The 22728-nt window shown below is 52.2% G+C and overlaps 1 protein-coding gene and 1 long non-coding RNA gene across 2 annotated transcripts; one reads left to right on the top strand and one right to left on the bottom strand.

The window, feature by feature from the left end:
• The first annotated feature begins 1192 nt into the window (after positions 1–1192).
• LOC138842753 (uncharacterized) lies at positions 1193–6017 on the top strand. The gene is made up of 3 exons (XR_011377570.1): positions 1193–1316; positions 2118–2206; positions 5879–6017. It is a non-coding gene; the product is annotated as an uncharacterized lncRNA (long non-coding RNA).
• Positions 3441–12080, bottom strand: SLC11A1 (solute carrier family 11 member 1). The gene is made up of 15 exons (XM_030849530.3): positions 12037–12080; positions 11389–11522; positions 10481–10603; positions 10066–10185; positions 9040–9146; positions 8526–8596; positions 8118–8185; positions 7782–7937; positions 7025–7183; positions 5632–5721; positions 5385–5504; positions 4796–4945; positions 4262–4335; positions 3695–3848; positions 3441–3554 (listed from the first exon to the last, which is right to left on the bottom strand). The coding sequence occupies exons 1-15, from the start codon at positions 12041–12043 to the stop codon at positions 3447–3449; spliced, it is 1641 nt and encodes a 546-aa protein (XP_030705390.1). The 5' UTR covers positions 12044–12080; the 3' UTR covers positions 3441–3446.
• Positions 12081–22728: the final 10648 nt, after the last annotated feature.

The following is a 22728-nucleotide window of genomic DNA, read 5'->3' on the forward strand; positions in this document are numbered from 1 at the left end:
TTACGCGGCGCACGTCCTCCAGGCCGGGCGGAGGGGGGAGCCGGGGAGCGAGAGGCCCCGCGAGGGGAGCGGCGCTCGCCCAAAGGCGCGCCAGCTTCGGGGCTGGGCAGCAGGGCGAGGAGGAGGTGGTCAGAGGCTGTGAATCCTGTGGACTCCACGACCCCCCCTTCTGCTATTGGGTTAGCCAAAAAGTTTGTTCGGGTTTTTCCGGAACATCTTACTACGCCGCCGGCCGGCTGCCATCATTGCATTTAATCACGATAATCGCCAACTTGCGGCGAGCGCTTAGTCTGGGTCCCGCTTTGGCTGCGCCTCTCATCTCATTTACTTCTCAGAACAATCCGTTTTTTAACCCATTTTACAGATAAAGAAACTGAGTCCCGACGAGCTAGCGACTCGACCAGCCCTCCGGCGGGGGCAGAGGTTGGATTCCTGTCGCCGCGCCGAACCCCCTCCCCTTCGGTACGGCCCCGGGGCGGGGCCTCGGCATTCTCTCCGGATGCTCAGCCGGCGCCGACCCCAAAAGGAAATGTGCGGCGGAGGGCTGAGTGAACCCCGGGCCTCGCCCCTGGCCTGAGCAGGGCGGCTCGCTTTCCACTCCCTTCGTCTTTCCCTCTGTGAAGGCTGGAACCTGGCCGACTGTGCCACTGAGGGTCAGGGGAGCTAACGCGGGGATAGGGCACTGGGCACAGGGCACTGGGCAGCACTGCTGCCCCCCTCCCGTCGCTATTCCCTTCACCTCCTACTCCTACCCCCCCCTCACCCTCCATCGTCTCCTCCGAGCCTTCGCTGGTGCGGGTCTCCTCCCAGCGAGACCTGCCCTCTTCTCACGCTCAGCGGTGCACTTTCCGCCGGGGCGGAGTGGATGCGGAGTGAGCCCAGACGCCCGTGCAGTGCGGGGGTCTGGGGTCTGTGGGGACAGTAAGGTGGGGCGGGTTCTTTGGGTTTCCTCAGGAAGGAGGGGAGTCCACACCCAGCTGCTCTCCCTCTACCCTCTCTACTACAGCAGGTGGGGGGGTCGCCGTACCCGCATAGTTTATTTTTATCTGTTTCATAGGTTTGCGCCCCAGGACGGATAAAGTCATGGGGACTGTGAGTCGAGAAACACTAGGACTCAGCCGGGGTCGGTCTGGCAATTATGGACAAGTGTCTTGTTCATCCAGCACCTCAGCTTCCTTCTCTGCCAAATAGGGTTGGTAAGGGTCCAACCCAGGCAAGTGGGTAGGGGGAATGCCGAGCAGAAAGGCCGGATGCCCTCCTCCCAGGCTCCGAGACACACCGTGGTGCACATTCCGACAGAGCGGGGTGGATGCGGAGTGAGTCAGGACGCCTGTGCAGTGCCGGGTCTGGGGTGTCTGTGGGGATGGAGTTGTGGGTGGAAGCTTCTGGGGAGAGTAAAGGTGTCAGGCCACTCCCAGCCTGAGGGGCTGATGAAGCATCTAGTTAGATCTGAACCTGGGGGCTGGGAGGACCAGAGCTACTGGGGAGGGAGCAGCCCTTTTGGAGGCGTCCCTGTCTGGATATGACTGACCTTGGCCTGACTTCATCGCTAACGCCTTACCCAGGCCCAGAGCAACCCTTAGCTGGCCCTTTGGTCCCCTCCCCTCCTCACCTTCCTTTACCCCAAGTTCTAAGCTCCAGACTTGCCTATTGGTATGACCAGCCCGCCCGTTCTTCTGGGGAACTCCCAACAAGGTTGCAAGTCTCTCGCTTTTGCATACACTGACCCCCCCCACCCCAACTCCCGGCATGCTCATCTCTCCCTTGATTGCTCGCCCTATGTCTATTCAGCTTTCAAAATATTGTCCCGGAGTTTATCTTCTGTGGGCCTTGCCTCATCGGTTGCAGGTGTGCCTGACGCACACTTCGGATCGTCAGTGATTTGTTGTCATTCACTTAGGTTCCCCCCAACCCAGTGTGAGCTCCTAAAGAGCTGACATCTTTAATTCGAGACTGTGCCTCCCTTCCCCAGGTCTAGCACAGGGCTGGCGCCCAACTAATGCCTACAGAATTGACCAGAGGGGTGGGCAGGGGGTACAGCTGGGGGCACCTCAGGGAAGCAAAAAAGGGGTCTCCCGTTTCTCCGCTACCTGGCCCCCATTCATCCTCTCTTTCAGTTCGCAGGGGCCCCATCTTCTCCAGGGACAAGCCGGGAGAAGGAGGTTGGGCGGCATTCTAGCCCAGGTACCTCTCCACCGTTGCTCGGGTGAGCCAGACCTGTCCCATCCCGTCCCTCTTAGAGGGCCCCACTTGTTTCGTTGCCCTTTTAAGAAAGAGGAAATTCTTCTCATAAACAAGCGCCTCAACCGGAGCGCGGAGCCCAGCTGCCTGCCCCGCCGCATCCCCGGGAAATCGGGGGTGCTTCCAGGCACAGCGCCCACTCCAAGCTCAATCTAGGGGAAAGGGCTGGCGGCCCCTCATCGCCGACGCTCGCCACAGCTCAGGGGCTGGGGTCCAAGGGACGGGAAGAGGCAGGAGGGACTTGGGGGAGCCTAGAAACAGCCCAGGGAGCGTCTGTAAAGTGCAGCCCCTTCAAGGGGCGAAAGGGCGCCGGGCCGCTCCCTGCGGCCGAGGGGGTTCCCCGCCCACAGAGCTCACCCCACCTTCCCGCCTGGGCGGATTCCGACGCCCCCGGGCGCGAAGCCCGAGTGACAGCCTCCTCCTCTTTGGAGGCGGGGAGTACCGGCGCTCGGGATCGTCCCTGTCCCTAGGGGGAGCTGGGAGTCAACGCCCAGGGAGCGTTAACTGCGCGGCTTGGGAGTCCCGGTCGCCTGGTCCCCTGGGGAGATGGCAAAGGAATTGGGCCTGAGAGGCACCGACTCTTGGGTTCCTTAGGACTTGGCGCCCTAAGAGGGGAGAGCCGCGCTTCTGTTTTCCTGCCTGGAAAAGGGGTTTCAGGTGGAACAGAAAGGCTGAGGCCACTCCAGCGAGAGTGGGAGCGAGGCAGACCTTCGGGGAGGGGGACTATTCTTGATGGTTCAGGGATTTTGTGCTTTCCTGTTTCCATTTCCCTGCTCTTTTGGATAAGAAGTGAATTAGCATTTATTTATCGTTTTCAGACTCTATTTTTAAAGTACCAGTTTGGAGCCTGTGTCCCACCCCCAATTGGGTTGGTCTGTCAGGTTACTCCTATAGGTGCTCAATAAATACTTTAGGAATGATTTTTTTTTTTTAAGTCTCAAGTGCCAGGCTCTGTGTTAAAGTGCTTTATTTACCTCCGCTGCAAGGTTGGTGTCCCCATTTTATAGTTGAGAACACTGAGATCCGGAGGTTAATCACTTGTCCAAACTAGGAGACAGCAGGTCCCTACGGAACCAGGGGAACCAGGGTTGGCCTGCTTCCAGAACTCCATCTTGCTGCCTCCACACACCACCCCAGACCCCCACTGGTCCAGCAGGCCAGTCTGCCCCACTCGTTACACCCTCGGCCATGCCCTGGGTGGGAGCTCATCCAGAGGTCTTCTCCTGATCCTCTTCAGGAAGCCCATACAGAAAGTGTTGGTGGGAACCGTGGGCCAGAAGGGTGGCTCCATGGGTGATGAGACAGGTCCAGGTCTGGAGGAGGGGTGACCATGAGTAGGGGAGAGGACAAGACCTTTGGGGAAGCCCCAGTGCATCCCCCCACTAAGCCCTCCATCTGTTGTCTCTTCTCCTTGCCTCCCCCATCCCCAAGGCGCCCGCGGACCCAACAGTACCAGGTAGATGGTGAGGCCCAGGTAGACTGCGGCCAGCAGTGCCACAAGGCTGAAGTAGGCAGGGTGGGGTAGGCTGGGCAAGTAGCTGACCACAAAGTAGAGGTTAATGGCACAGATGAGCACCATGATGGAAGAAGTGAAGGCCTTGCTCACCCTTGGGGACAAGAGGGAGGCTCAGGATTGGCTGCATCTCCTCCAGTGCCCACAGCCAGCCTGGAGCTAAGGTGGGGGGTGGATACACAAAGCCAGCTTCCCAGGGCTGTGGGCCCTGGGGCAGACCCCTGGCCAACTTCTGCCTCCTGGGCCCTCCAGGCACCACACTGGCAGGATTTGGCAAAAGCAGAGTCTGAGGTGAGGGAGAGGAGCTCAAGCTCTAGAAACAGCCCCTGGCCCAGGATTCCAGTCCTGGCTCCTCCACTTGCTAGCTAGCTGTGTGACCTTCGGCAAGTTTCTTAACCTCTCTGACCTTATCTGGGTAGTGGGAATAATGGGACTTCCTACCTCTTGGTGGTTGTGAGGATCAAGTGTGGTAATGTAAGTCCAGTGCTGGGGTTGCGGAGTACTCACAGGCCATTGGTAAACTCCTGCATCAGGGCGGGCATGCTGGTGAACGTGAGGATGGGCAGCACAGCGAAGGGAAGCTGGGGAGAAGCGGGAGGAGGGGGCTGAGAGACCCTGCCCTTAGAATACAGTAAGGAGGGGAGGAGCAGGCCGGGGCTCCAGTCACCCTCTGCCTCACTGTGCAGCCTTGGGAAAGCCTCCTAACCACTCTGAGCCTCAGTTTCTCCACCTCTCTGCCTTCCAAGGTTGTAGGGGCTCGAAAGCAGGAGAAAGTGTTTGGGGGCTCTGGCCCCAGGCTGCCTGAGCTTGTATCCCAGCTGTGCCACTGGTCACTTAACTGCACGCATCAGTTTTCCCATCTGCAAAATGGGGATAGTGGTGGTTCCTACCCCCTGGGGTGGCTGTGGAGAGTACATGAGGCTTGTAGATAAGGTGTGTTTAGAATAGCGCCTGGGATGCAGGGGAGGCTCTGTAGCGGGATTGCTGTGGTTCCTGTTTGGCTCCACAGCGGGAAGGAGGTGATAGGGCCCGCAGGCTCACCAGCAGGCTCTGCAGCACGTTGAGCAGGTCGTTGAGGCCTGACAGGTCCCGCAGGTCCCTGAAGACTGCCACGAGCACGGTGGGCAGGATGGCACAGGAGCGAGTGAGCAGGACTCGGGCGAAGCGTGACCACCGCAGCTTCAGGAAGCCCTGGGGGGTGGGGTGGGCACCTTGGTGGCGGGGTGCAGGACTGTGTTCCAAGGGAGGGACCCTCTATCCTCCCTCAGCCCATCTCATGCCTGGAGGAACACTCTGTTTCTCCATCTTTGAAATGGGGGCAGCTCTGTCCATAGTTGGTGGTGAGGGGATAGATGGGGGGAAATTAGGGGGGGTTCCCCTCCTTTAGGGGGTGTTCCCCTCCCACAGCTGATTGCTGAAGACTAAACCGTGTTGGAGAAAAGGCTTCTATTAGTTCTGGGTTTGCAGTTTCGGGCCTCATCTCGCTGAATCTCAGTTTTCTCATCTGTAAAATGGGGCTTATAAGGGCACCCGTTGGGCTGCCTTAAGGATCAAGGAAGCGGATGTCCGAGCCCCGAGTAGTGTGCCTTGCCCTCAGTCCCCTGCCCGCCCCGGCCCGCCCCAGCCCCACCTCCATCACAAACTGTCCCGCGTAGGTGCCGGTCATCGTGGAGCTCTGCCCGGCGGCCAGCAGACCCACCGCCCAGATGTAGAGGGCTGCGGGGCCAAAGAGGCAGCCTAGGATCACGCCCTGGAGGGTGGGGTGTGGTCAGAGCCATGGGTCCGCCCCTTCTCGCGCAGACGCTACCTCTGAGGTGGGCGTGGCGAGGAGCCCCGCGGGATTGAGCCCTTCCATACCCGCCCTGCCTCGCGCTTACTCCTTGGTAAATGTCCACCGCCACTGTAAGGTTGTTCCTGGGGAAGATCTTGGCGTAGTCGTGGAGGCTGCTGTTAGCACAGACGTTGAACTGCGGGCACCGGGCAGTAGGAAGGAGATGTGAAGCGCACACTCAATGTTGGAAAATCAGACCTCCAAGCCTTGACCAAGGATTGAAAACTAGTGGCCCGCGGGCTGAATCCAGCCAGACATATTTTGTGTGACTAACACATTTTTTTTTTCTTTAGTGTGAATTGGTTGACATTTACAATTGAGAAGATTTAACATGAGACCCTGGTTTCCAGCTGCTCTTGGATTGTAAGAGCTGGCATTACCACAGAGAGACAATTGGCTGGCAGGGACTCAGGCTGCCCCACGGCCCTTCTCCCTTACGTGGGACCCCCTTCCCACAGCTCTGTGACTCGGCTGGTCTCGAAGGCAATGTGTGACTATGGTTTGCCATCCTATTTAGACCTCTCTCCTTACGCTGAGGAGCAGAGACCCAGGGAGGGCTATGACCTCACAAGGTCACACAGCAAGGCAGTGGCAGTGCCCATGTCCCCGGAGGCTTGGCCAGTCTCAAAAACTGCGACAGGCAGAGTCCCAGCTCCCAGAGAGCCAGGGAGGAGCTGGCCGGCTCCTTCGCCTTCAGAGCCCGCTCAAATGTCACCTCCTCCAAGAGGCCTCTCCTGACCACCTGGCCTAATGTAGCAGTCCCTCCCTCACCACACCCCCAGTTATGTTTCATCACCCCCTTTATTTCCTTCACAACATCGTTCATATTTTCCTTTGAAACCGATCAACTGATTGGTTGATTTGTTTCCTGTTTGCTCACTGCCTCCGAATTTAACCTGCAAGAGGGCAAGGTCTCTATCATTGGCTGCTGTATCCCTAGGGCCTAAGACACCGGCTGATACATAACAAATGCTCAATAAATCTTTGCTGAATGAATGACAGTTTATCTACTAATAATGAAGATTATCACTAGAAACTCAAGGAAAGAAATTGCCTGCCTGCATATTCCTGACCCCACGCTCGTGCTTAGGCAGGCAGCCCCCTCCGAGAATGCCCTCCCTACAGTTTGCTGGGCAAATCCTGCCCATCCTTCAAGGTGCAGCTGGAATGCTGGATCCTCCAAGACTCAGCTCCTCCCGCCAGTCACCTCCCCTGGACGTCTGTGCCTTGTAGCCCCTGGCGTGGGGCTGACCGCGTGCAAGCCTACATGCGTGTCTCCCCAGTGGGGTGGGGAAGGGGCTCCCAGCCAGAGGCCAGGGTCGCAGACTCCCTCCCCTACCAGTGCCTGGAGTACAGGACAGAGACTCGAAGGGCTTAGCTGCACTCTTTGGAGTCCCCAGCAAAGCCTGAAGGGCATGTGGGCATGGGGTGTGCCTCACCGCAGCCTGGTTGGTTTGCTGGTAGAAGGCTTGCCCAAAGACAGCCACAACAAAGAGGTTGATGAAGAAGGAGACAGACAGTGCGATGGCGGCTTCAATCAGGAAGTACATGTTGGCTTCTCGGATGTCTGCCCTGCGGGTCCGGTCTATCTCTCGAGACTATGAAAGTCAAAGGGAGGGAAGCACCGAAGTCCCTGAGTCATCCCAATATTCTCTACCCGCACACCTCTACCTATGTTCCCCCCAAACCCCAGTTCTTTCTAAAGCCCCCTACATGGCTGTCTGGGATAGGCCTTTGTTTCTGCCTCAGGACCTTTGCACTTGCCAGTCCCTCTGCTTAGAATCTCTTCTCCCCTGGTCTTCCTTCCCATCCTTCATGTTTCAAAGGCCTTGGCTGACTCCTTTTCTAAAGGAGCCCCCTCCCCAGTCATTCTCCATCATACTTCTCTGTGTTGTTTCCTTCAGAGCACCTTTCACAATCCATTTCTTTCCTTTATTGTTTACTTGCCCATGGTCTGTCTCTCCTGCTAGAATGCATGCTCTAAGAAGGCAGAGGACTTATCTGTCTCTTCATCACTGACCCCCAGCTCCCAGCACACAGTAGACCCTCTATTATTACATATTGAATAAAGAGTGATTCACTTCCCTCCTAAATTCACAGAGTTGGGAGCCAAAAGGGCGGGGCCCCAGCCTTGGGGGCGGAGCCGGTGTGGCCCTTAGGGAGAAAGCATGTCTCCCTCCCCTCCAGTCTGCTCACCTTGACCAGGGCTGAGTGCAGGTAGATGTTGTGGGGCATGATGATGGCGCCAATGATGCCCACGGCCTGCAGCAGCTCGGGCTGGCCACAGCCAGGGCACGAGGGCAGGAACAGGTCCCGAAGAAGTGCTCCCTGAGCAGGACGTGCCACCACATACTGTGGAGAGGAGCCTCGGTCAGGCTCCACCCCACCCCTGAGCAGCCATTCTCACCCTCTACCCCAACCCTGGCCACTAGGGAGCGTAGCTAAGGTCCGCTCCCCGCTCCTCTCAGGCTCTGCATGGGGCGGAGTGGGGTGGCCTTGGTGTGGGGACGTGGTACTGGTACGGCTTCCCACCTCATAGCCGAAGGTCAAGGCCATAATGGTAATAAGAAATCCAAAAAAGGCTTCCAGCTTCCGCAACCCTAGGGGGAGAACAAAGGGGCAGAACCGAAAAACCAAACAACCAAAATTATAACATAAACAATTATTAATGGCTGGTATCTTGAGCACTTTGTTCCAGGCACTGTGCCAAGTGCTTAACATATAGCGCTCGGTGCAGCCCCACCACAGCCCTGTGGCCTCTGTGCTACTATCCACGTGTTATAGATGAAGAAACAGAAGTCTAAGTAACTTGCTCAAGGCCGTACAGTCAGAGTGGGGCTGCTAGGAGCACTTCTCCCAATTCAGCAGAGCATCAGCTCCTACATTCATTGCCAGTCCCCCCCCTCGCCAAGTCCCCTATGGGATGAGAGGCACACCCACCGTAGTTATCGAGGAAGAGGAAGAAGAATGTGTCCACGATGGTGATGAGGACACCACCCCAGAGTGGGATTCTGAAACCAGAGTGGCCTGCGTCAGCCCCGCCCGGTCCAGGAGTCTGGAACTCCCTCCTCAGGGCTGGAGACTGTAGAATGTGGCTTCCTGGGAGCAGGCACTCAAATGGCCCCAGACAGGTAAGGGAGAGGGGAGTGGGAGTGTGCTAGAGATGGGAAAATGCCACATACACGCTAGGAAGGGCCAAGCTGTGTGGAGGACCAGCGTGGTAGGGAGCTTGGGGCTGCAGTCCTGAAGGCTGCATGGTGACCGACATCTGTGTGATTTGAGACAAGTCACTTTACATATCTGGGTCTCCACTTCCCCATCCGGCAAATTGGGCAATAGCTCTGAGTCAGAGGTGACTGGAGGATGAAATGGACACAGGGAAATAGAAGGCCTGGGGAGGAAGAAGCCGCTGTTCCCAGCCCTGGACTGAAGAGCTGGGGCCCCTCCAGAGTACCGTCCAGCTGAGAGCAGATTGAATGCGATAGCTGTGCCAATGACTTCCTGCATGTCTGAGCCCACGATGGCTAGCTCGATGGTCAGCCAGAGAAGGGTGCGGGGCACCTAGGGGGAGGTAATCCCGTCATTAAGGCTGGACCAATTATTTGTCTGTTGTCTCAGACCTACACTGACTGACCTTTCTGTACCCGGCTCTATACTCCTGGGCTGGAAGCCTGCAAACTACATTTGCAAGTCTGCCTTGCCAGCGGGCTTCCAGTTAGGTTTTCATGGTGTAAAATTAATCAACAGAAGCCTCAATTAAATAGAGTCGGGAGATGAGAAGGGGAAGCTCCCACGCCCTGCGAAGATAGCAGAGCCCAACAGGAAGAAGAAAGACTCCTCTTCATTCCCGGCAAGGACTCAGCCACTGAAAAGCCATGGACTCTTTGTTGACTATCGGCCTCCCAAATTCCCTTTCCCCTCCATAAAAGTGTTCTCCTTCCTTTGCTGTGCGGAGACTTGCACGTGGCTCCCCATGGCTTCAGACTCCCCAGTTATGATTCTCTCCCCAGTTATGATTCTCAACCCATCTTTGTTGGAGAAGTATCTAGCAATCTATTTGTTTTAGGTCAACAGTAGGAAATAGTTAAAGGAAATGGAAAGGCAGGGAGACATCATTTTTACCCCCCCCCCCTTCTGGAGCTCGCACCACCAAGGGCACCAGGCAACATGGGCTCCAGTCAGCAGTAGCGGCAATGCCTCTAGAAGCTTGGGTGCGAATGATGGCCCCTGGGCTCCTGTCCAGCAGCTTTCTGATCTCTGGGTAACACCTCCTTCCCTTGCTCCTCCAGCTCTTTCAACACCTTCGTGACTGCATCCCTGCATTAGATACCTTTGAAATATCTAGTGGCGTGATTTCTGTTGGCCTGCGTGGACACTGACGGCCAAGTCCCCGGTGCCCACCCCAACCAATGCCCTCCTGTTTTTCACCTTGGGCAAGTCACCTCTTCAGGTGCTTCCTGTCCAGGGGCACCAAGCTCACCTTAGGGTAGTAGAGATGACAGACTTCGCCCAAGTCCTTGCCTGTCACCACGCCCAGCCGGGCAGCAAGTCGCTGGCAGAGCAAGCCCAACACGGTGGCCCACAGCAGTACCCAGAGCAGCTGTGAGAAGCCAGGGAGAGGCCGTCAGCCAGAGGGACCAGTCTGATAAGCCCTGAGCTGCTGGGACCCTCTAACCAAGGACACCCTCTGGGGAGTGAGTTGGGGAGATGGAGCTAGAAGACACCCCCCCACTCCCGCAGGGCTGCTTTGGGGACCCTTTTGTGGTCCATTTGAACTTAACACCTGTTCCCAGGAACACTGGCCATGAAGGCCACTCTGGGGAAACGTGGCAAGCTGGGGGTCTCCACCCACTTAGCCTGGTCACCCCCTCCCCACCGTGCCCCGACTCAATCACTTTGAATCCAGCCACAGCCCCGGCCTGAAGATCCGACTCGATGTTTCCTGGGTCCAGGAAAGCAATGCTCATAAGGAAACCGGGCCCCGTGAAGGCCCACAACTTCCGCAGGCTGAACGTGCCCTGTGGAGGGAAGTGGAGTGAGGGGTCTTGGACACAGGCTTGGGGGCCGCTGGCCATGGCCAGCCCCCAGGTGAGCCCCTCTGGGCTCATGGGCCCAGGCTGGCCAGCCCTGCCCTGGGCCATGGAGCTGCCACCCTGGGGTCAGGGGTAGTGGAGCACAGGGGGTGGGAGGAACTCAGGATTTGCTGAGTCACGGCAGATCAGCTTTCTGGATCGGTCAGGTTCTGTGGTCTACACTTGACTAGCCTGCCTCGGGCAGGCCCTGAGTCAGCAGATCCTCAGAGCCCAGAGGGGAGCTTTCCTGGGTCAGGCCTCCCTGCCCAGTCCCTTCTCAGACCACAGGGCCTCCTCTCTGGAGTCCACTGAGCCTAGGGTCTCCCCACCCCCATTCCGGGGGTTAGCCTAGCAGCCTGGGCATCTGCTAAAGATTCTGGGAATGCAGGGTGATAGTCTCTTAGAAGCCAGCCGGCAGGCTCCACGTCTCCCGATGCCCTTGTCTGTGTCCTTTCCTTAAATGTTACAACAAATCCTTGAGGCTCCAACCGGAATTCACCCCAGGTCCCTTTCCCTTCCTAGGAAAGCTGAGATTCATCTAGAAAGCCACTTGATAATTTTTAGACAAATATTAAGTGCCCCAGCTAAGCACTGGGGACAGAAGCAGGGAGGCAGCGGTTGCCGTTGTCCATCAAGGCTGCTCAGAGCTGGAAGGGACCCCTCTCCCCCTGTGAGATCCCATGTGGTCTTGTCCATCCCGAAAGACCCCAGGAAGTTTCCAGCATCCTCACCGGTTCTGCATCTGGGATGGGGATCTTCTTGCTCAGGTAGGTCCCTCCGGGAGGTTCTTGCTGTAACCCCGGGTTGGGTGGGCTAGAGATGGAACCATATCTGGTCCTGCTGAGCTTTGGGGGGCCTGTGTCACCTGCAAGGGGCCCCATGAGCCTTGGTGAGTGACACGCCTCTTTCTGGTGGCCCAGGATTAAAGCCATCTGTCCTCTTCCCACACCTCCTCTTGGCAAAGTGGAGAAATGAAGGCCCAACTGAACAGGAGGCCTTGACTCCCATCTTGGGTCCACCGCCTCCACCCCGGACCAAACATTACAGAAGATGTGTGAGAAGCGGGGCCTTCATGATTACCCTCCTTCCGTGTGAGTGCAGAGATTCCCAGACCCAGATCTCTCTCGTCACGGAGGATGTGGAGAGGGACGTGGGCTCTGAGGAGGGAAAGCTGACCCCACCGTGTGTGCCCCTTGGCCTCATCCCTGCCACCTCCAGCAGCCAAGGAGGCCCCAGGGGTTCCAGACCCACAGAAATGAGGCAAGGGGGCACTCTGCCCTTGGGGATGTGAAGAACCCAGCCTCAGGCCGGTGTCCTTGCCCCCCTGACTCCCCCCCCCCACCCCCATTCAGACTCTGTCCCCGGAGGGGGCCGCTCACCTGTCATGAGGACCGCAGACTCAGGCACTCTGCACAAGTGATGTGCTGGGCAACCCTTCTGGCTACGCTTCCTCTCTGGGTACTGCTGAGTGTGTGAGTCCACACCCTCTTACCCATCCTCAGCTGAGCTGGGCTGTTCTCACACGCACGGAGCCTTGTGAAACACTTTCCAAGGGCAGAAGTGGCCAGCTCTGGTGCAAGGGTCTGGGTGACCACGGTATGGCCATTTGCTCCCCTCCTGGCCTGAGTCCCACAACTCCTATGGCTCCCTTCCAGGCACCCCGAGTTCTGTGCCTCCCAAGTTAGCTCTGATTTCAGACACTTCCTGCCACTTGGGCATTCATGTCTAGATCACGTGACTGCCCCCTGCCTCCACCTTCTCTCACCCTGCACAATCAGACCCTTCTCCTGTTCATTCTTGAGTCCCATGGCCAGTGGTTGGCCTAATGGGAGGAAGGGAGTTCTGATGCCTACCTCGACCTCAGTTTCCCACTGAGTGCCTCAGAGGGAAAGACCTTCCAGGCACTGCCACAGGGACATGCATTGAAGATTCAGGCCAAAGAGATCCTCAGAAGAAAGGGGCACTGGAATTCTGGTCCTTGTTCTGCCAGCGATCCACTTGACATTGTCACCAGATCATGTCCTGTCTCTGATCTTGTTTCTTCTGTTAAAGGAAGGGCTCAGACTAGCTAAGTGGTTAAAAGTTTAGGTGTCCAAGGAGGCCAGGCAGGTAAGATGAACTATGAGACAGGTTGGGAATGAGAAAAATAGTGCCAGCTCAGGACTGAATGACAAAAGATGCCAAGCCTCCGCTGTGGGGCGGGGGGTACAGGTAATAGGGAGTGGTGGACTGTAGCAAAACAAAGGCCATAAACTCTGTCTGAAGAGGGCAGTGCTTACAGGGTTCCAGACGACTGTCATGTGGAAATGTGGGTCCACTGTCCTCATGTCCTCTGACTTGTCAAGGATGCTGGAAAATGTATGCAACATATGCTTTTTGAATACTAGGCTACAATTTTTTGAAAATATTGTGTAATCTAAACATACATTTCTATGGGCTGGATTCCACTTGAGGGTGACCAATCTATTACCTCTAGACTGTTCCAGCTCCCAGTCTCTTCTCCTTGCCAGCTGCCAGCTCCTTTATCCCCCCACTTACCTCCTTCAGAGTCTTCTCCCTGCCATGCCCTGCAGCCTTTCTTTTCTGCCAAGAAGATTCAGACCTTGAATTGTCATGGGTTTCCAACTCCAAAGTCTGCAACTTCAGGACTCAGAGAAAATTGGGGCAGGTTCTCACATCCAGACCTGATCTGGGATATGATGTATCCCCACGTTGAGTCAAAAACTTGAGCCAAAGCTTAGGAAACCAGGATGGGGGGAGGCAGCCAATCTCCTGGCTCCTCGTTGATTGAAGAGGCTGGAGGGACAGGAGAGATGTGGGTGCGGGTAGGGGGGTGAATGGCGTGTCAGAGAGGAAGGAACTGCACTGGGGTTTGTCGCTCGCTGTGCAGTCCTGTTGCTCGAGGTATGGTCACCATCCTTGACCTCTAGGGTTTACACAGGTTTGCAGTCGCTATCTTGGACTCACGTGGTGGTGGCTGTGGGGTGGGGCTGGGGTAGGATGCTGTGATGGTTTCGTTTTTTGTGTCAGTTTGACTGGGCCATGGGGTGCCCAGTAATTTGGTCAAACATTCTGGGTATGTCTGTGAGGGTGTTTTTGGAGGAGATTAATATTTTAATCAGGGCTTCCCTGGTGGCGCAGTGGTTGAGAGTCCGCCTGCCGATGCAGGGGACACGGGTTCATGCCCCGGTCCGGGAAGATCGCACATGCCGCGGAGCGGCTGGGCCCGTGAGCCATGGCCGCTGGGCCTGCGCGTCCGGAGCCTGTGCTCCGCAGCGGGAGAGGCCACAACAGTGAGAGGCCCGTGTACCGCAAAAAAAATATACATATATATATTTTAATTAGTAGACTAAGTAAGTCTGATTTCCCTCCCTAATGGTGTATCATCCAACCAGTTGAAGACCCGAAGAGAACAAAAGGCTGAGTAAGGGAGAATTCTCTCTCCCTGAGGACTGCTTTTGAACTGGGACACTGGTCTTCTCCTGTCTTCAGACTTGGGTTGGACTAGAATTTACACCACCGGCCCACCTGTTTCTCAGGCCTTCAGACTCGGACTGGGATTATATATGCCATTGGCTCTCCAGCTTGCAAATCTAGAGATTCTTGGCCTCTATCCTCACATGACCCCATTCCTTATTATCTATCTATCTATCATCTATCTATCTATCTATATCTATCATCTATATTTTCATTGGTTCTGTTTCTGTGGAGAAACCTGACTAAGACAGCATCCTGTCTTCCTCTTTGCATCTTTTGTGGGGCCTTCCCTATAGTTAGGAACTCGGTGAGTATAACTGATTAATGACTGATCGATACCCTCCACAACCTCTACCTTACAGAGGAGGCAGTGTGTGTAACGGTTAAGAGCAGAGGTCTCTGGGCAGAGTGTCTACATGAGCCAGAGCTCCAGAAATCTGCATAGTCGTCCCCTCGGATCTGGAATTGTTGCTGAATATTAAACCCTGCATGCGTGCAGTGAAATTGCATGAAGGCCAATCTGCTCAAAATGGATCACAGACTCAAATGTAAATTTAACACTAAAGCTTTTAGACAAAAAGTAGGAGAGGGAATTCCCTGGTGGTCCAGTGGCTAGGACTCAGCGCTTTCACTGCCGTGGCTTGGGTTCCATTCCTGGTTGGGGAACGAAGGTCCGCAAGCCACTTGGCGAGGCCAAAAAAAAAAAAAAAAAAAAATTGGAGAAAATCTTCAGGATCTAGAACCAGACAAAGATTCATTAGACTTGACACTTACAAAAGCATGATTTATAAAGGGAAAAATGATGAATTGGTCCTCATCAAAATTAAAAACTTTTGCTCTGTGAAGGACCCTGTTAAGAGAATGAAGAGACAAGCTAAAGGTTCAGAGAAAATATTTGCAAACCACATATCTGACGATGATGATTAGATAACAAAGGATAGGGCTTCCCTGGTGGCACAGTGGTTAAGAATCCGCCTGCCAATGCAGGTGACACGGGTTCAAGTTGCCATGGAGCAACTAAGCCAGTATCCAGAAATAGGGAAATCTCTTAAAACTCAAGAGTGAAAACACAAACAATCCAATTAGAAATGGGCAGGGAGTTCCCTGGTGGTGTAGTGGTTAGGATTCAGTGCTTTCACTGCTGTGGCCTGGGTTCAATCCTTGGTAGGGGAACTGAGATCCCACAAGCCTCGCGGCATGGTCAAAAAAACCAATCCAAAACAAAACACCAAACAAAAAAGAAATGGGCAAAAGTCATGAACACACATTTCAGCAAACAGGATGTACAGATAGCAAACAAATATATGAAAAGATGTTCAGCGTCATTAGCCATTAGGAAAATGCAAATTAAATCATAATGAGATATCACTACACGACTAGCAGAATAGCTAAGATAAAAAATAGTCCCAATACCAAATGTTGGTGAGGATGTGGAGAAACTAGGTCGATCACTGATATGTTGCTGGTGGGAATGTAAAATGGTACAGCCACTCTGGAGATAGTTTGGTAATTTCTTTAAAAATTAAAGATGCAGGATCTTCCCTGGCGGTCCAGTTGTTAAGACTTCGCCTTCCAATGCAGGGGGTGTGGGTTCGATCCCTGGTCGGGGAGCTGGGATCTCACATGCCTCACGGCCAAAACAACAAACAAACATAAAAAACCCCATAAAGCAGAAGCAATATTGTACAAATTCAATAAAGACTTTAAAAATGGTCTACATCAAAAAAATCTTAAAAAAATAAAATTAAACCTGCAACTACCATAGGATTCAGCAACTGCACGCCTGGGCTTTTTTTTTTCCCCCAGAGAAATGATGACTCATGTTCACACAAAAATCTGTACACAAATATTTAGAGCAGTTTTATTCATAATAGCTCAAACTGGAAACAACCCCATACCATCCTTCAACGGGTGAATGGTTAACCAAACTACGGGACATCCATACCATAGAATATACTATGGTACTCATACCATATACTATGGTATACATTTATCCCAGAGAAATTAAAACTTGTGTTCATACAAAAACCTGTATATGAATGTTTATAGCAGCTTTATGTCTAATAGCCAAAAACTAGATTTAGTCTAGATGTCATTCAACAGGACAATGGTAAAACTAACTGCGGTACAAACCACGGATTACTACTTAGCAGTGAAAGGAACAAACTACTGATACCACAGTAACTTGGATGAATCTCCAGGAAATCATGCTACGTGAAAAAAGTCAATCTGAAAAGTTTACGTTTTACTATTACATTATATAACATTTTTGCAATGACAAAATTTTGGAAATGAAGGTCAGATTTACTCCTTTTATCCTTTTGCTACTAAGTCGCAGCCAGTAGAGATGGGTGAGGTCGGGGGTGGAGAGGGATGTAGGTGTGATTCTGAAAAGATAACTTGAAGGATCCTTGTGGTATTGGAACTGTTCTGTACCTTGACCTTGGTGGAGGATACACAAACCTACGCATATGACAAACTGTACAGAACTTAATACACACACATGAGTACAAGTAAAACTGGGGATATCTGAAAAAGAGCAGTGCATTTTGTTAAGGTCAATATGTTGGTTGTATTCTTTTTTATTTTTTTAATTTTTTAAATTTTTGGCTGCATTGGGTCTTCGTTGCTGCGTGTGGGCTTTCTCTAGTTGAGGCGAGCAGGGGCTACTCTTCGTTGTGGTGCATAGGCTTCTCATTGCGGTGGCTTCTCTTGTTGCAGAATACGGGCTCTAGGCGTGCGGGCTTCAGTAGTCACAGGATGTGGGCTCAGTAGTTGTGGCTCATGGGTTCTAGAGCACAGGCTCAGTAGTTGTGGCGCATGGGCTTAGTTGCTCTGTGGCATGTGGGATCTTCCCGGTCTGGGGATCGAATCCGTGTCCCCTGCATTGGCAGGTGGATTCTTAACCACTGAGCCACCAGGGAAGTTCTATCCTGGTTGTGTTGAAAGTGGAGACTCAAACAGATACTTGTACACCTGTGTTCAGACCAACACTTTTCACAATAGCCAAAAGGAGGAAACCACTCAAATGTCCATCAACAGATGAATAAATGATTGTGGTATATCCATACAATGGAATATTATTCAGCCTTAAAAAGAAATGAAATTCTGATATATTGCTATCATATGGATGAACCTTGAAAACATTATGCTAACTGAAATAAGCAGTCACAAAAGGACAAATTTTGTGTGATTCCACTTATATGAGGCAAATTTATAGAGACAGAAAGTAGAATGATAATTACCAGGGACCAGGGGATGAGGGGGGGAAAGGGGAGTTATTATTTAATGGGTACAGAGTTTTTGTCTGGGATGATAAAAATGTTCCAGAAACAGATGGTGGTGATGGTTGTTGGTTGTACAATAATGTGAATGTACTTAATGTTGCAGAATTGTGGTTAAAAGGGTACATTTTATGTATATTTTACCACCGAAAAAAGTGGAAAAAATCCTGGTTTTAATATTGAATTTTTAAAAAATATTTAATTCTATTTATTTTTGGCTGCATTGGGTCTTCATTGTAGTGGCTTCTCTTGCTGCAGAGCATGGGCTCTAGGCACATGGGCTTCAGTAGATGTGGCACGCAGGCTCAGTAGTAGTAGCTCGTAGGCTCTAGAGCACAAGCTCAGTAGTTGTGGCGCCCGGGCTTAGTTGCTCCGTGGCATGTGGGATCTTCCTGGACCAGGGATCGAACCCATGTCCCCTGCATTTGCAGGCAGATTCTTATCCACTGTGCCACCAGGGAAGTCCCTGTAATATTATATTATATTAACATTTTGCAAGATGTTACCAATGGGACAAAGTGGGTAAAATGTACATGAGATCTCTCTGAATTATTTCCTACAACTACGTGTGAATCTGCAATTATCTCAATTTTTAAAGTGAAGGAAAAGTCTTATTGAATGAATATTATACTTTAATAAAATTGATTTAAAAAAAATCCACCAGGGAAATTCCCTGGTGGTCCAGTTGCTAGGACTCAGGGCTTTCACTGCTGAGGGCCTAGGTTCAATCCCTGGTCGGGGAACTAAGATCCCACAAACCATGTGGCGTGGCCAAAAGAAAAAAAAAATCCTCCAGAGTCAGAGTCTCTGGAATCAAATGGCCTGGGTGTGAATCTTTCTTACTAGCTCGATGACTTGGTCAAGTTTCTTAGGCCCTCAGTGTCCTCACCTGTGAAGTAGGGGCGATGAAAATACCCCGAAACATTTGTGTGAGGCCCAAGAAATGCGCCTAGCACGGCGCAGTTAGTTGCTTTTGTAAATTGGGTTCCAAAATGTCATTGGTCACTGTCAGTTCTTCAGAACTCCAAATACATTTTCTGTTAAAAACATTGATGCACATGGTGGTTTAATTCTTAGTCTCATCCACCAGAGGCTTTGGATGCAGTGTAGCTCAAACATGGGGCATTTGTGATGACTAGATAACAAAGGATAGGGCTTCCCTGGTGGCACAGTGGTTAAGAATCCGCCTGCCAATGCAGGTGACACGGGTTCAAGCCCTGGTCCAGGAAGATCCCACATGCCATGGAGCAACAAAGCCTGTGTACCACAACTACTGAGCCTGTGCTCTAGAGCCCGCGAGCCACGACTACTGAAGCCCATGCGCTTAGAGCCCGTGCTTTGCAACAAGAGAAGCCACTGCAATGAAGAGTAGCCCCGGCTCACTGCAACTAGAGAAAGCTCGCATGCAGCAACGAAGACTCAATGCAGCCAAAAATAAATAAGTAAAATAAATAAATTTATTTAAAAAAATAACAAAGGACAATTCTGATGCAATATATCTTAAAACAAAATGGGGAAATGATCAAACTAAACAAGAATGGTTTTTTTAAAAAAATTATTTATTTTATTTATTTATGGCGGTGTTAGGTCTTCGTTGCTGTGCACAGGCTTTCTCCAGTTGTGTCGAGCGGGGGCTACTCTTGGTTGTGGCGTGCAGACTTCTCATTGCGGTGGTTTCTCTTGTTGTGGAGCACAGGCTCTAGGTGTGCGGGCTTCAGTAGTTGTGGTACGCGGGCTCAGTAGTTGTGGCTCACAGGCTCTAGAACACAAACTCAGTAGCTGTGGCGCACAGACTTAGTTGCTCCGTGGCATGTGGGATCTTCCTTGATCAGGGCTCAAACCCGTGTCCCCTGCATTGGCAGGAGGATTCTTAACCACTGCGCCACCAGGGAAGCCCCCAAGAATGAGTTTTAGCGGGAATGCTGGTGTTGGGGAAACAGCAGATTTAACCAAAAGAAGGGAGGAGCACGACAGAGATTCAGAAGGTCAAATCTGCACCTTCCAAGGGCATTATCAGCCCTGTTTTTTAATTTTGTTGTCAAATGTCAAAATGTAAGACTCTCTTTTTAGGGCTCCATTGATCTATAGCATTGCTCTTAGTTTATTTGCTTGTATTATGGCTTCTGGTGGGAAGAAAAAGCGCAGAAACAGGCAGGCATTCAAGTATTTGCCTAACCCACTTCCAGGGCCTCTTAGGCTCCCAGACAGAGGGCAACACTTTAGTTGCGTTCTTGTCAGGACAAGACCATCTTGTCCTGAACCCCTTGCAGTAGCTCAGACATTCCATGCTCCCTCCCTCTCATCTCCATGCCTTGGCATATGTTGCTTCCTCCTCAAACAACTCTGCCTGGCAAACAGCCTCTTGTCATTCAGGATTCAGTTATGGTCTGACCTCTTCCAGGAAGCCTTCCTTGATTTCTCCAGGGCTAGACTGTATGCTCCCATAGCACAATGCCTTCCCTGTCTACCCCGGCAATTCAAAGCACTGAAGCAGCTGTCAGTGACAATGCAGTAGGGAATGGGGCAGTGTCTGGGTACCTGGGGAAGGGGAAAGACAGTGTACAGTCAACACTACTCTGGACGGATCTAAAGCAGGACGATGCCTCTTCTCTGTTCTGGGATCTGTCTCCAGAGAGCCACCTCTGATCTATTTATCAGAGTGGATTCACATATAGCCTTGAGCCAGGCTCCCTGGGTCTAAATCCTGGTTCTGCCACTAACCAGTTGCGTGGCCTTGACCTTAGCCTTTCCTTCATCTGTAAAATGGGTGTAATAATAGAACCCACCTCATAGGGGTATTGTGAGAATCACATGACTTATGTGTAGAGGGATTAGAATAGTAAGTGCTGCATAGGGCTTGCTCTTATTATTACTATTCCCTTCCCTTTGCCTCCCTGGGTTCTCAACACTAGATCAAGTCACATTAAACACTCTAATATTGCAGGTAGCACTTTGCATGGTCTACACTCACACATTCATCCACGGGAGCCTTGGCTGATGTCTCTTTCCTTCTGAATGGACTCTGTGTCATGCAGGTGGGGCTTGGTCTTGATACCCCCACAGCATCCCCACACCCTAGTCCAGTGCCTGGCATGTCACGAGTGCTCAATCTTTGTTTTTTCTTTGTTCAGAGACATATATAGCTTAGGACTATGGAGCAAGGAGAGGGGGGTCATAGGAGTTCTGGGGACAAATGATACGATCTAAAAACAAACTGGTCTTGAAATGGATGTCACAGAGCAGGCAGGGAAGTGGCAGACTCCTTCTCAAGTCACCTGATGCAAGAGCGCTCAGCAGGGGCTTCCCTGGTGGCTCAGTGGTTAAGAATCCGCCTGCTAATGCAGGGGACATGGGTTTGAGCCCTGGTCCAGGAAGATCCCACATGCCGCGGAGCAACCAAGCCCGTGCGCCACAACTACTGAGCCTATGCGCCACAACTACTGAAGTCCATGTGCCTAGAGTTCGTACTCTGCAACAAGAGAAGCCACCGCAATGAGAAGCCTGCGCACCACAAGGAAGAGTAGCCCCCACTCGCTGCAACTAGAGAAAGCCCGCGCGCAGCAACGAAGACCCAAGGCAGCCAAAAATAAATAAATAAATAAATATATTAAAAAAAAAAAAAAAGAGCGCTCAGCAGAGGAAGGATATCCGTGGGTTGGATGTTAACTGCCGTCCCCTCTTCCCCACTGCGGCAGAGTATCAGGAACTGGAGGGAACTCTCAGGATCTCTACAGGAACATTCTGGGTGCATTGGGCTGAGTCAAACTTGGTTTCAGTTCTCCATGGATGAGGAGAACTTGCCAGGGCCTAGGAGGCCCTTCAAGACCCCACCCTCCCTACCTCAAGGTGACTGAGCACTTTCATCGCCAGCTTCTCCTTCATCACTCCCCCACCCCGCCCCGTGCCACTGTGCATCAGCCTCACTGGCCTTCTGTCCCCAACGTGCCATGCTCAGAGCCTTTGCACTAGCTGTTCCTTCTGCCTTAAATGCTTTTCCCACAGCTCTTCACAGATCTGACTCCTTATCATTCACAACCCAACTCAACTGAGATGTCAGAGAGGCCCTCCCTGAAGTCTCCACCCTCAACTCTCCAACCTTGAGTCCCTTTCTATCCATGACTTGGCCTTGTTTTCATAAATGTCTGAAATTTCACATAAGAAATTATCTTTTGTGTTTATCATCTCTCTCTCCATGCTATCTACAAGTGCCATGAGGCTAGGAACTTGGTCTCGTCCCTGCTGATCTCCCAGGGCTCAGAACCATCCTGGCACATGGAAGGAGCCCAATATTTGTTGAGCTGATTGCCTGATTGAATGAAAAGACCTTATCCTCTAGAGCTGTTGCTGTCCAGTCTGGTAGCCACTAGCCACATGTGGCTATTTAAATTGAAATTAATTAAAATTAAAGTAGGGACTTCCCCAGTGGTCCAGTGGTTAAGACCCTGCCTTCCACTGCAGGGGGTGCGGGTTCAATCCCTGGTCAGGGAACTAAGATCCCACATGCCATGCCATGCAGCCAAAAAAATTAAAGTAGAGCTTCAGTTCCTCAGTCACATTAATCACATTTCTAGAGCTCAGTGGCCACATGTGACTAGTGGCTACCATATTGGACATTGCAGATAGAGCACATTTCCATCATTACAGTCTTGTAGATACTGGCCCCTATTGTCCGCTAGAGTGCAAAGCTTCTCTGGAGGCCCTCACCTCTTAGCTGGTGGGAGGAATGAATAGATGGAAGGATGGAGCCTGCAGGCCCATTACCACTTGCCTCAGGGGAGGGTGCCTCCTCTTTGTTACTGAGCTGCGGCCAGTATTGGGCAGGAACAAGCCACTGGCCAGAACTGTCATTAAGCAAGGAACCTAAACGAGGTGATGATTGCCTTCCATCCTATTGCTAACTGGGGACCCTCCACGCAGTTTGGGGGTTCCTGTGTATAGTGGGAACCGGGAGGAAGGAGGTGGAGTGTGAGAGCTGGCGTTGGGGTAGGGAGAGAGGGTTTGGAAAGCTTCGGGGGTGATGAGCAAGGTCAGTGGTGAACACATCGACTGTTTTTCTTTCTTTGGCGGGAGCGGGCAATTATGCTAGGTGGAATCTATAATGATTCTGTGCGCCAAAAGCCCCGCCCCTCCATCGCGGCTAACCTCGTGACTAAAAGTGGGGGTTCTTGGAATCCAATGTCCAGGTTTGAATCCTACTTCCCACGTGTTTACTCTGTTACTCAATCTTTTCGTACCTCTATTTTTTTATCTGTAAAATAGTGATATTGATCATAATAACAGCTAGGAAGAAAGGCTGAAAATCGCTCGATA

The sequence above is a fragment of the Globicephala melas genome, chromosome 7 (genome assembly GCF_963455315.2).
Source record: "Globicephala melas chromosome 7, mGloMel1.2, whole genome shotgun sequence".
Taxonomy (NCBI): Eukaryota; Metazoa; Chordata; class Mammalia; order Artiodactyla; family Delphinidae; genus Globicephala; species Globicephala melas.